General features: G+C 49.4%; 1 protein-coding gene across 4 annotated transcripts in view; it reads right to left on the bottom strand.

The window, feature by feature from the left end:
• Positions 1 to 10,804: 10,804 nt before the first annotated feature.
• ASIP (agouti signaling protein) overlaps positions 10,805 to 12,776 on the bottom strand; it is a 79,013-nt gene continuing 77,041 nt past the window's right edge. For all 4 annotated transcript variants that reach the window (XM_005568758.4, XM_065523011.2, XM_065523010.1 and 1 more), the window contains exon 4: positions 10,805 to 11,162. In XM_005568758.4, coding sequence (XP_005568815.1) covers positions 10,986 to 11,162 — 177 coding nt within the window. In that variant the 3' untranslated portion in view covers positions 10,805 to 10,985. The remainder of the gene's footprint in view (positions 11,163 to 12,776) is intronic.

Here is a 12,776-nt window from a genome sequence, read left to right as displayed (position 1 = left end):
GAATTTTGAGCCTTTATTTTATAGACAATCCTCTGCCAACAACGTATGCCATGAATAGGGGATTATAGTCATGCTGATGAAGCATTCATGGGGTTGTCTGCGGTGGAATGACTGCCTGTGGTCCTTCGGCTTGAAAGAATGGGTAAAGTGAAGAGGGTATTCTTGTTTTTGCTTTTTGTTTTTCTTGAGACGGAGTCTCGCTCTGTCACCCAGGCTGGAGTGCAGTGGTACAATCTTGGCTCAATGCAACCTTTGCCTCCTGGCTTCAAGTGATCCTCCTGCCTCAGCCTCCCGAATAGCTGAGATCACACCCAGCTAATTTTTTTTTTTTGTATTTTTAGTAGAGATGGGGTTTTACCGTGTTGACCAGGCTGATCTTGAACTCCTGACCTCAAGTGATCTGCCTGCCTCAGCCTCCCAAAGTGTTGGGATTACGGGGGTGAGCCACTGTGCCCAACTGTTTGCAGTATTTTTAAAAGTGCACTAAGTGGGGACTCACATTAAGTTCTAAAGATATGATGTCAAGTAAAACCCTTAAGTCACACTCAGTGGCCCATGATCAGCAAGGCATGAGGGGCTGAAAACTGCTCACTCTGGCTTAGATACTCATCAGTATGTCCTGCCTGACAATTCTTACCTTTTCTTTTTCCCTGAGTGCACACAGTTTAAGTTGCATAAGTTACGTGTGTATGTGATGTGACTCTGCTGTAAATAGTGTACAGACTTTGGTACTTCAACTAATATTAGTACCAAATGACAGGGTACCCACTTCCCAACTGATCACAACACGAGTGGTCAGAATAGGCTGAGATCTTGCACACTTGGGTGACAGGCATCGTGCAAGCATCTTTTAGAGTTTTTTTGTTTTTGTTTTTGTTTTTTTTTGAGACGGAGTCTCGTTCTGTTGCCTAGGCTGGAGTGCAGTGGCACAATCTCGGCTCACTGCAACCTCTGCCTTCCGGATTCACGCCATTCTCCTGCCTCAGCCTCCTGAGTAGCTGGGACTACAGGCACCCGCCACTATGCCTGGCTAAGTTTTTTTGTATTTTTTTTTAGTAGAGATGGGGTTTCACCATGTTAGCCAGGATGATCTCAATCTCCTGACCTCGTGATCCACCTGCCTCAGCCTCCCAGAGTACTGGGATTACAGACGTGAGCCACTGTGCCTAAACTATTTTTTTTTTTTTTTTGAGATGGAGTCTCACTCTTGTCACCCAGGCTGGAGTGCAGTGGCACTATCTTGGCTCACTGCAACCTCTGCCTCCCGAGTTCAACCTATTCTCCTGCCTCAGCCTCCCAAGTAGCTAGGATTACAGATGCTTATCACCACACCTGGCTAATTTTTGTATTTTAGTACAGACAGGGTTTCACCATGTTGGCCTGGCTGGTCTCGAACTCCTAACCTCGGGTGATCCGCTCACCTTGGCCTCCCAAAGTGCTGGGATTACAGGCATGAGCCACCATGCCCGGCCTTAGGTCTTATTTATTCCTCATAGAGACTTGAATTCCCACGTCTGAGGCTCTGAGAGGACCCACGAGCGTGAGCTGACTTTTGTACGTAGTAGGACTTAGACCAAAATCCAAGCCCTTTCCACACCAGCAAGGTCAGGTTTAGGAAGGGAGCCTGGTTTCAGATTTCCCGACACTAGATCAGGAACTCTGGAACTGTAACCCAGAGGGCTGCCCAGAGCCCTGCCTCAGTTCTACTGGGGTGGCTGCTGGGACGATGACTTCACAGTGGGAAAAAGGAGAGGCTGCTGTTCATCTCAGCCAGAGAGGTTGAATGCCTTCTGCTGCACAGCTGCTGCCTGTGTGTGTGCATGCTGCCTTCCCTCTAGCGTGTCTCCTCCTGGATATGGGAAATGCTGTCAGAATGCTTCCTCCTGCCACATCCCATGTAGCCCCCCACCTCCCTTCCAGGAGTTCTGGTTTCTGTCATCCCAGCCTCTTCCTTTCCTGTTCAGAGGTGTCCTGTCAGTTCCCAGAACCTTTTCTTTTGTTTGAGAAAACACAGCCCCTCTTTTCACATCTGGTCTCAGACTTAACTCTGATTTCAGGTCTGCTAATCTGTCACATGTGTGACACTGACCAGGTACCCACAATGAAAGATGATGTGTCTCCTGCTCCACCCCCAATACTCCCACTCCTGATACCCCTGGGCTGTCTCGATCAAAGCTTCATGGGGAAAGAAGGAATTGGCCAGGGGTCCTGCAGTATCCAGGCCTAGCCCTGGCTGGATTTTTTTCCAGGAAAGAGATGGGAAGATGAGGCCTATGGCGGGTGGAAAGTGGCTGTTTATGGAGCAGTGGCCTGAACTTTGGAAAGAGGAGCGCTGGGTCTGCTGCTGACTCACTGTGTTCCCTGCAGGGACAGAAACACCTACTTCAGATGGCTGTCTTGAGGCTCAAATGATAGAACATTAGTGAGGAGTTTTATGCTGAGTTTTAAGGGCCGTGTCAGACACCAGGTGGTGAGAGGGAGCTGTTTTGAGAGCAGGGAATTTAGGATACTTAGGAAATTAGAAAATTAGAGAAGTCATAGAATCTTGGAACTAAGGGAGAACCTTAAGAGTCCTATAGAGCAGAACCCAGCATTTGTATGTGGAGAAACGGAGGCCCACAGAAGTTGTGACTTATCCGGGTCACTCTGCAGGTCTGGGCGTCCCGCCTGAGTCAATTTCAGGGTTCTTTCCCACACACCAAGCCCCATGCCCACCTCTGTGTAACTGGCTGTGGTGGGAGGGGCCTCCTAGGCTAGAGGGGCTGGGATCCCTTTTGAGTCCAGAAGTAATGAGCTTAGAGGGCCTGGAAGTAGCACGGACTAAAACCCAGGAAGGATCATGGGGACTGTTGATGCCAGTGAGAACTCCAGGAAGCCGCTGTCGGGACAGCTTTGCTTTGGGAGTCTAAGGTTCCAGGAAACCCCAGGAATCCAGATTCTTATCCCTGAGACCTACTCAGGACTAACCCAGGGGACCGAGCTAGGAAACCTGCTTGAGATGGTACAGGCAGCCAGGGGTGCACAGTGATTCGGGCAGGCTTCGATCAGTTCCACGTTGATTGCTTCTCCAAACTGGCTCCAAGACAGGCAGGTGGCTCAAGTTGGTCTGGACTCAATCCCGGGACTTTAGGACTTTTGCTAGAAATCTGGTGTGCAAGAGCGACTCCAGAATTCACTCTGTGGGCTGCTTGGACTTAGACCCCCGCCCAGGACTAGAGGCTGCTTCTCCCTGGTGGGAGGAGTTACAACCTTCCCAGGGTTCTAAAGACCCCCAGGTGCTGGGTGCTGGGCTTTTCCTGACAACTTCCATAAGTTATTGGTACCTAAATTCACACTGCCTAGCATCGTAATAGTCTGATCAACCCTGCTAAGTGTTCTCGTACTTGCCTTATTACCAGGGAGAGAAACAGAGAGGTGGGTGCCTCCCTAGAGTATTCACCCACACTATGTTCTGAATGCCCCTCCTCTGCCTGTCTTTCGTGGGGTCCTGAGCCTGCTTTTCCTACTAACTGCTGACTTGTATTTATTCCCCTAAAGCCTGTTCCGTAACCCAGTGTGGTTCTTAGACTTGAGCAAGCCTCAGAACCACCTGGTGGGCTTATCCCCAGTCCTGATTCTGTAGGTCTGGGGTGAGGCCTTATAATGTACATTTTAACAACTTCCCCAGTGTTGCCCAATGCTGCTGGTGCACACCAAGTATAGAATTTGCCTCTGTGCCTGTTGCACAGTAGGTGGAGGTGGCAACTGTAAAAGAGACCCAGCTATCCTAAAAATGGAGAAAAGGTACTTTCTTCAGTGGGGCTGCCAGGATTGGAAGGAATGTGAGTCTGTAGCTGCTCCTTTGCCCCCACGAAGGCCAGCTTGCCTTAGGATGAAGCCAACACAGGCTGGGTGAGGCAGCTCACACCTGTAATCCCAGCACTTTGGGAGGCCAAGGTGGGCAGATCACCTGAGGTCAGGAGTTTGAGACCAGCCTGACCAACATAATGAAACCTTGTCTCTACTAAAAAAAAAAAAATTAGCCAGGCATGGTGGTGCACGCCTGTAATCCCAGCTACTCGGAAGGCTGAGACAGGGAAATCACTTGAACTGGGAGGTGGCAGTTGCAGTGAGCTGAGATCACACACTGCACTCTAGTCTGGGGGACAGAACGAGGCCTCACCTCAAAAAAATGGATGAAGCCAACACAATTGAGAGAGACTGACACATTCCAGAGAATATTGGAGTAGCTGAATCTAGACATGTTTTACACTAACTGGATCTAACCCCTCCCTTTTTAGTGAAATGAGCCCCCCAGAAAGTTACCTTCTTTCCCTAAACCCATCTCAATAGGTTGCTGTCTGACAATTCTGAGTCTCGCTGTAGTGGAGAAGACTTTGAAGACATCATGTTGTAGAAAAACAACAGAGAAAAGAAAATAGAGGGCCTGGTGCGGTGGCTCACGCCTGTAATCCTAGCACTTTGGGAGGCCGAGGCAGGCGAATCACCTGAGGTCAGGAGTTTGAGACCAGCCTGGCCAACATGGTGAAACCCCATCTCTACTAAAAATACAAAATTAGCCTGGCGTGGTGGCGCATGCCTGTAATCCCAGCTACTTGGGAGGCTGAGGTAGGAGAATCACTTGAACCTGTGAGGCGGAGGTTGCAGTGAGCCAAGATCAAGCCACTGCACTCCAGTCTGGGTGACAGCGAGACTCCGTCTCAAAAAAAAAAAAAAAAAGAAAATAGAAAACTTGGGCCAAGTCCCCTCCCAGCTGCACCATGAAGGGACTGGATTCGCCTCTAAGACTCTGCCTTGTCCAAGGTCATACAGCAAGCGAGGGGCAGTGCTGGAACAGGACTTTGGACCATCTGACTCTACAAAGTCTCATTTTCTCATCCAGGCTGGAGTACAGTGCCACGTTCATGGCTCACTGCAGCCTTGAACTCTCGGGCTCAAGCGATCTCCCGCCTCAGCCTCCCAAATAGCTGAGACTACAGGCGCGTGCCACCACGCCTGTCTAATTTAAAAAATTTTTTGTAGAGGTAGGGGCTCACCATGTTTCCCAGGCTGGTCTCAAACTCCTGGACTCAAGCAATCCTCCTGCCTCGGCCTCCCAAAGTGCTGGAATTACAGGAGTGAGCCACCGTACCCCAGCCCCTCTTGATTCTTTATCAGTGCCCTCTCCTGTACCTCCCAAGGCCTCTTGAGTAAGTACTGACCCAAGAAAAGAAGATGCAGCTGCATGTCTCCAGAAGCTCCACTAGTGAGACTACTCCCTGGGGTGGTGTTGACAAGGTCTCATTAGAGAGCTGGGGAGTCACATGGGGAGTCTGTTGGGTATACCTCTTGGGCTAAGTCTCCTGCAAGGTATTGGCTCTATGCAGGCAGAGTCCCCTCTGCCTGGCTTTCAATGGCCTGGTGCTTAAGGGCCTAGGCTCTGGAATGACATGGGCTGGATCTGAATCGCCATGCTGAGGTGCGAGGTCTATCTAGACACATTTCTTAACCTCTTTGAACCCCAGTTCTCTTATTTACAGTGATACTTAGGTCAAGATGTTAATATGGTAGTCTTGGTGTCATGCCTGGCATGAAGTAGCTGCTCCATAAATAATCACTGTTAGTATGGCATGATGATAACTGCAGACCACACAGGCCTCGAGCAGTGAGCAGCAGCCCAATATTTACTATTGCTCTGGTAGCCTATACAGCCAAAGAGTCCACAAATTCCAAAGAGGAGCTCTGGAAAGTGTGAAAAGCCTCTGGACTCCAACGAAGCTATTTGCTGGGCTCCCTGGGCAACAAGAAGGCATAATAATTGTCAGCATCATCATTCTTACCATTAGAAGGTGCCACCTCCCAGACTTTACAACTCATATATCCAGCTGGGAGAGCTACTGTTTCTCTGCAGGCAATCGATTAATAGAAACCTCATTTCTGTAGTGAACCAGAAAGCATTTGGCAATTTTAAAGGATTTTACTGATTAAACAAAAGTCATTCCTTTTCCTCCTTCCTGAATCCAATCCTCCCTCCCAACACACACACCCTCTACTCTTGGTACATGGAAGAAGAAAGAGTAACACATCTACTCTAGACTCATCTTAAATTGACTACAGATGGTTTGGCTAATTCAGTTCAAAGTACATTCTTTTCTTGCCTATTCTGTCCTCTTCACAAATGGGAAGTGGCCCTTGGAGTTAAATTTCTTTCTAAAGTTCCTATTGTATGACTGGGGGTAATTTCTCAACAATGGGTGGTGATGTTAAGATCTGTGGTTGCTCAAAAAGATGGAGGGGCTGGGCTGTGGTGGCTCATGCCTGCTATCCCAGCATTTTGGGAAGCCGAGGCGGGTGGATCATTTGATCACTGTTCTGGGATTACAGGCTATGAGCCACCACACCCAGCCTGAACAAGTCACTTTTGATGCTACCATTTCCACGTTTACAAAGTGAGAAGTAAATCAGTCAGAGTATTTTAGGTGCAAGCAACAGAAACAACTCTAGCTAGCCTGAGAGAAAAAAAAGGTAGAGGGTTAGTCTCCTGGAGAGATTTGGGGACCTCATAGGAAAGATTATACAACGTGCCTCCAAAAAAAAAAAAGGGTCACCACAAGGGCAAATGCATGATTAGGGGTTGGGACTTTCATCCCCATCCCCCAACCTCTGGGGAGGACAGAGGGGCTGAAGGTCAAGTTGATCACCAATGGCCAGTGGTTTAATCAATCATGCCTACGTAATGAAGCCTCCATTAAAAACCCAAGAGGACAGGCTTCAGAGAGCTTCCTGATAGCCAGACACACTGGGGTTCCTAGAAGGTGGCAGGCCCAGGGAGGACACAGAAGCTCTGCACCCCTTCCCATACCTCACCCTATGCATCTCTTCATCTGCAGCCTTTGTAATAGCCTTTATAATAAACCGGTGTGTTTCCCTGAATTCTTTTTGTTTTTTTATTTTTTGAGACACAGCCTGGAATGCAGTGGTATGATCATGACTCACTGCAGCCTTGACCTCCCGGGTTCAAGTGATCCTCCTGCCTCAGCCTCTTGAGTAGCTGGGACTAGAGGCTTGTGCCACCATGCCTGGCTAATTTTATTTTTTATAGAGATGGGGTCTCACTGTTGACCAAGCTAGTCTTGAAATCCTGGGCTTAAGCGATCCTCCCACCTTGGCTTCCCAAAGTACTGGGATTACAGGTGTGAGCCACTGCACCTGGCCTTGCTTCCCTGCGTTCTGTGAGCCCCTCCAGCAAATTAGTTGAGCTCAAAGAGGGTTGTGGAAACCCCAACTTAAAGCCAGTTGTCAGAAGTTCTAGAGGCTCAGACTTTTGACTGGTGTCTGAAATGAGGGCAGTCTTGGGGACTGAGCCCTCAGACTGTGGGATCTGATGCCATCTCCAAGTAGATAGTGTTGGAATTGAATTGGAGGACACCCAGCTGGTGTCCACTGCAGAACTGATTGTTTGCTTGCTGGTGGGGGTAAATCCCCTCATATTTTGGGGTCACACAAGTCTGTTGGGTGTTGATGACTGTTGCGGTGGTGTGAAAGCAGAGGAAAACATGGTTTGAGAATTTTTTCCTGAACAATGGGACTGTCAGTCAAGGTGGACCGCCCTTTCTTGGCCCCACATCAGGTGAATCAGCCTCTCCTGGGAATTATTTTGAATGGTCTAGTGCAAGGACTGAAGAGGTTGGAGCTGACATCCCTGTTGCCGTGCTTGCAAGACATTGTCCACTTGGCTCCTCTAGCACCCCTCAGGGGCTTTTTTTTTTTTTTTCTGGAGGCATGTTGTGTAATCTTTCCTTTGAGGTCCCCAAATCTCTCCAGTAGACTAACCCTCTACCTTTTTTTTCTCTCAGGCTAGCTAGAGTTGTTTCTGTTGCTTGCACCTAAAATACTCTGACTGATTTACTTCTCACTTTGTAAATGTGGAAATGGTAGCATCAAAAGTGACTTGTTCAGGCTGGGTGTGGTGGCTCGTGGCTCATATCCTGTAATCCCAGAACTTTGGGAAGCTGAGGTGGGCAGATCATTTGAGGTCAGGATTTTGAGACCAGCCTGGCCAACATAGTGAAACCCTGTCTCTACTAAAAATACAAAAATTAGCCGGTGTGGTGGCACATGCCTGTAATCCCAGCTACTCGGGAGGCTGAGGCAGGAGAATCACTTGAACCTGGGAGGCAGAGGCTGTGGTGAACCCAGATTGCACCACTACACTACAGCCTGGGTGACAGAGCAAGACTCTGTCTCAAAAAAAAAAAAAAAAAGACTTGTTCAAGGCTACACTATGAGAACTTTGGGCACAAGTTTAAGGCTACGTCCTTCAGGAAGAAATGATCAATCAATGGCCACAAAGGTAGGGTAAATCTTCCTAGGTTAAGTTCACCCCGTGTGTGTGAGACAGAAATAGAATGAATAATGGTGTTGGAGATGGCAGTCCCAGATGCTCCTAACAGTCAAACCGTAACTCTGAGTCACAAATGTGAGTTTCAATTCTGGTCATTAGACCAGCAGAGTTTTGAGAGGCCCAGGACCATGCTCTTAGCACTTTGGGCTTGAGGAGGAATTCTGAAAAGGAGAAGGAGGTGGAGCGTGGTGGCTCATACCTGTAATCCCAGCACTTTGGGAGGCTGAGATGGGTGGATCACTTGAGGCCAAGAGTTCAAGAATGGCAAAACCCTGTCTCTACTAAAAATATAAAAATTAGCCGGTTGTGGTGGTGCACGCCTGTAATCCCAGGTACTCACACACGAGTATCTCTTGAATTCTGAAGTCCCAGCTTGAGTCCTGAAGTCCTAGCTACTTGGGAGGCTGAAGTTGGAGGATAGCTTGAGCCTGGGAAGTGGAGGCTCCAGTGAGACAAGATTGCACCACTGCACTCCCACCTGAGTGACAGAGCGAGACTCTGTCTCAAAACAAACAAAAAAAGCAAAAACCGGCTGGGCACAGTGGCTCATGTCTGTAATCCCAGCACTCTGGGAGGTTGAGGCAGGAGGATTGCTTGAGGCCAGGAGTTTGAGACCAGCTTGGGCAACATAGCAAGACCCCATCTCTAAAGAAAAACCAAAACTGATAGTCTGAGGGAATGGACCACATATGCTAATAATGGTTCTAACCTCTAACAAGGGACAATAGCCATGGGCCACCGGACCATAAGGAGAGGATCCATATTGGACTTCTTCACCACTATGTCCATAGCACTTGGCACACAGTAGGTGCCCAATACACATTTGCTGAATGAATGAATGGGTTGGTCTTCTATGTGGTTTTCTGGACCCAGCAGCCAAATGGCTTTGTTACTAAGGGACTGAGTCTTTAGCTTTGCATCCTGGCCTCACCCTTGGGGACCAAATGATGCCTGCTTGCTTAGTGAACAATGTCTGGAAAACAGGAGGAGTGACTGCAATATCTTCCCAATATGACATTTACTCAGCAGCAGCTGTGGTGCAAGGAACAAAAGGTTCTTGCCCTGTAGGACTGCAGTCTAAATGATAGAAAACAAAACAAGCGTCTGGCAGCTTTCCTGTGTGTGGGGGTGTTGTGTGTTTGTTTCTTGTGTTAAGGAACAGAGAGGGAACACGACACTCACTATCTTGGATTTATAACAAGAATGGGAATGATTATTTCCTTTTTTTTTCTCTCTCTCTCAAACACACGGTTTCACTCTGTTGCCAAGTCTGGAGTGCAGTGGTGTGATCATAGCTCACTGCAGTCTCCAACTCCAGGGCTCAGGTGATTCTCCTGTCTTAGCTGCCTGAGTAGGTGGGACTACTGGCGCATGCCACCACACCCAGTTAATTTTTAAAATTTTTTGTACATATGAGTGGCGTGGCAGGGAGTCTCACTATGTTGCCCAGGCTGGTCTTGAACTTCTGGCCTCAAGTGATCCTCCAGCCTCGGCTTTCTTTCTTTCTTTTTAGACAGAGTTCCGCTCTTGTTGCCCAGGCTGGAGTGCAATGGCCTGATCTTGGCTCACTGCAGCCTCTGCTTCCCGGGTTCAAGCGATTCTCCTGCCTCAGCCTCTCGAGTAGCTGAGCTTTAAGGCATGCACCACTACACTCGGCTAATTTTGTATTTTTTTTTTTTCTTTTTTTTTTTTTGAGACGGAGTCTCGCTCTGTTGCCCAGGCTGGAGTGCAGTGGCCGGATCTCAGCTCACTGCAAGCTCCGCCTCCCGGGTTCACGCTATTCTCCGGCCTCAGCCTCCCGAGTAGCTGGGACTACAGGCGCCCGCCACCTCGCCCGGCTAGTTTTTTTGTATTTCTTAATAGAGACGGGGTTTCACCGTGTTAGCCAGGATGGTCTCGATCTCCTGACCTCGTGATCCGCCCATCTCGGCCTCCCAAAGTGCTGGGATTACAGGCTTGAGCCACCGCGCCCGGCCTAATTTTGTATTTTTAGTAGAGACGGGTTTCCCCATGTTGGTCAGGATGGTCTCGATCTCCAGACCTCAGGTGATCCGCCCGCCTCGGCCTCCCAAAGTGCTGGGAATACAGGCGTGGCCTTTCTTTCTTTCCGTTTCTTCCCCTGGGGAGAGGGGAGCACCTAGGAGGAAATGTGTTAAGACTTAAAGGCGGTTCCTTTCTGCCTGGCTGGTCTGAATTCCCTGGTTTTGGAGGCAGCCTCGGGTGTTCCCCGGTTTAATGGTAGGGGCGGTAGCCTCGTTCCCAACCCCCAGGGCGGGAGCAGCGTTGACTGGGAGTGCAGCTTTGAGGGCTGGGGCGCCCGGGTGTCCTGAGCCCCTGGAGAGCAGCGCGTGCGCAGTCCGCTTGACTCTGTGGCGAAGGCATCGAGAACTTTCGGGACCTTTACAGAAACAGCAGCACACCTTCGAGCAGCCTATATATATTGTATTTCGAGTTTAGCCCAAGCCAGGTCTCCCTGAACTCCCACCTCCTGCAACCTCCGCCCGCCCCCAGTCCTGGGAAGCCGCCCTGTTAGAGATCACCCGCCCGAAAAGCGCCCCGCGTCCCCAAAGCCATGCCCGCCCGCGGCCGGGAGAGGGCGCGCTCAGCAGTTGAGGCTGAGCACGCGGCAGGAACAGGCACTGCGGAAGAAGCGGCACTGGCAGGAGGCGCACGGGTCGCAACAGGCGGGTGCAGGCGGCTTGCAGCTGTCGCGGGTGGCCACGCAGGGCGCAGAGAGGGGGGTCCGGGGCCGCGCCACTTTCTTCATCGAAGCCTCCTTCTGCGTGGGAAACGCCGGGGCTTTATGAGCCGGCCACGCCAGCCCCTCGCGTCCTCACCTGTGCCTGGGAGCTCCTCGGGCTAGGGAGGTCCCGGACCAGAGGTTTCCCCGCCCGATTGCCCACCGCCCACCGCCCGCTCCCCCAGTCTGATTCCTTCACCTCCATCCCCATCCAGACTGACCTGGCTCTTGGCTGGCCCTGGCCCTCTTCTCCCTACTTTTTGTTTTGTTTTGTTTTTTTAGACAGAGTTTCACTCTGTCACCCAGGCTGGACTGCAGTGGCGCGATCTGGGCTCACTGTTCCTGGGTTCAGGCGATTCTGCCACTTCAGCCTCCCAAGTAGCTGGGACCACATGTGTGCGCCACCACGCTTGGCTAATTTTATTTTTATTTTCATTTTCTGTTTTTTATAGACAGGTCTCACTTATTGTCCAGGTTGGTCTCAAACTCCTGGGCTCAAGGGATCTGCCTGCCTCGGCCTCCCAAAGTGCTGGGATTACATTACAGGCGTGAGCCACCGTGCCCGGTCTAAGTGGTCTCTCTTTTAACTTAAAAGGAAACATGAACTTTCTTTTGGCCTTTGAGATTTGGCCCTTGCCTGCCTCTCCAACCCGTGTTAACTTTGCTGCCCCACTGTGCACCGAGTGCAGCAGGTGAGTTCCTGCTGCGGGAACCCAGCAGGAGCTGTCTTGGACACTGCTGTCATAGCTTGCTGCTTCCTTTCTTGGGAAGGAAATAGCCGTTGGGTTTTGTACCTTCCATACAGGTAGCCAGTGGTCATATGTGGCTACTGAGTACGTGAAATGTGTTTAGTGCGACCTAGAAACTGAATTTTCAAATTTAATTTTAATTAATTGAAATGTAAAATGTAAAACTGAAGCAATATAAAAATATTTTTCCCCTTAAACACAACTTTTTAGTTAGAGCTCCATTTCATGCTTGTCAAAACTGAGCACTGGGATGAGATGTGCTGTACTGTAAACTATGCACCAGATTTCAAAGATTTAGCACAACGAAAAGAATAAATTATTTCAATAACTTTTTAAATTAATCACATATTGAAATGTTAACATTTTGAGTATACTGGGTTAAATAAAATATTACAATTAATTGCAGCTTTTTTTTTTTTTTTTTTTTTCTTTTTAAAAATGTGGTTGTCAACTCGGTGTGGTGGCTCATGCCTGTAATCCCAGCACTTTGGGAGACCGAAGCGAATGGATCACCTGAGGTCGGGAGTTCGGGACCAGCCTGACCGACATGGAGAAACCCATCTCTACTAAAAATACAAAAATTAGCCTGGCGTGGTGGCACATGCCTGTAATCCCAGCTACTCGGGAGACTGAGGCAGGAGAATTGCTTGAACCCGGGAGGCGGAGGCTGCAGTGAGCCGAGATTGTGCCATTGCACTCCAGCCTGGGCAACAAGAGCAAAACTCCATCTCAAAAAAAAAAAAAAAAAGTGGCTATAAGCAAATTTAAAATTATTATGTAGCTCACATCACAGTTCTTTGCTAATTTTTTTCTTTTCTTTTTTTGAGAGGGAGTCTTGCTCTGTCGCCCAGGCTGGAGTACAGTGGCGCCATCTCGGCTCACTGCAAGCTCCGCCTCCCGGGTT

Source organism: Macaca fascicularis, chromosome 10 (assembly GCF_037993035.2).
Source record: "Macaca fascicularis isolate 582-1 chromosome 10, T2T-MFA8v1.1".
Classification (NCBI taxonomy): domain Eukaryota; kingdom Metazoa; phylum Chordata; class Mammalia; order Primates; family Cercopithecidae; genus Macaca; species Macaca fascicularis.
Note: the sequence above shows the minus strand (reverse complement) of the source record. Positions and strands in the feature narration are given on the sequence as shown.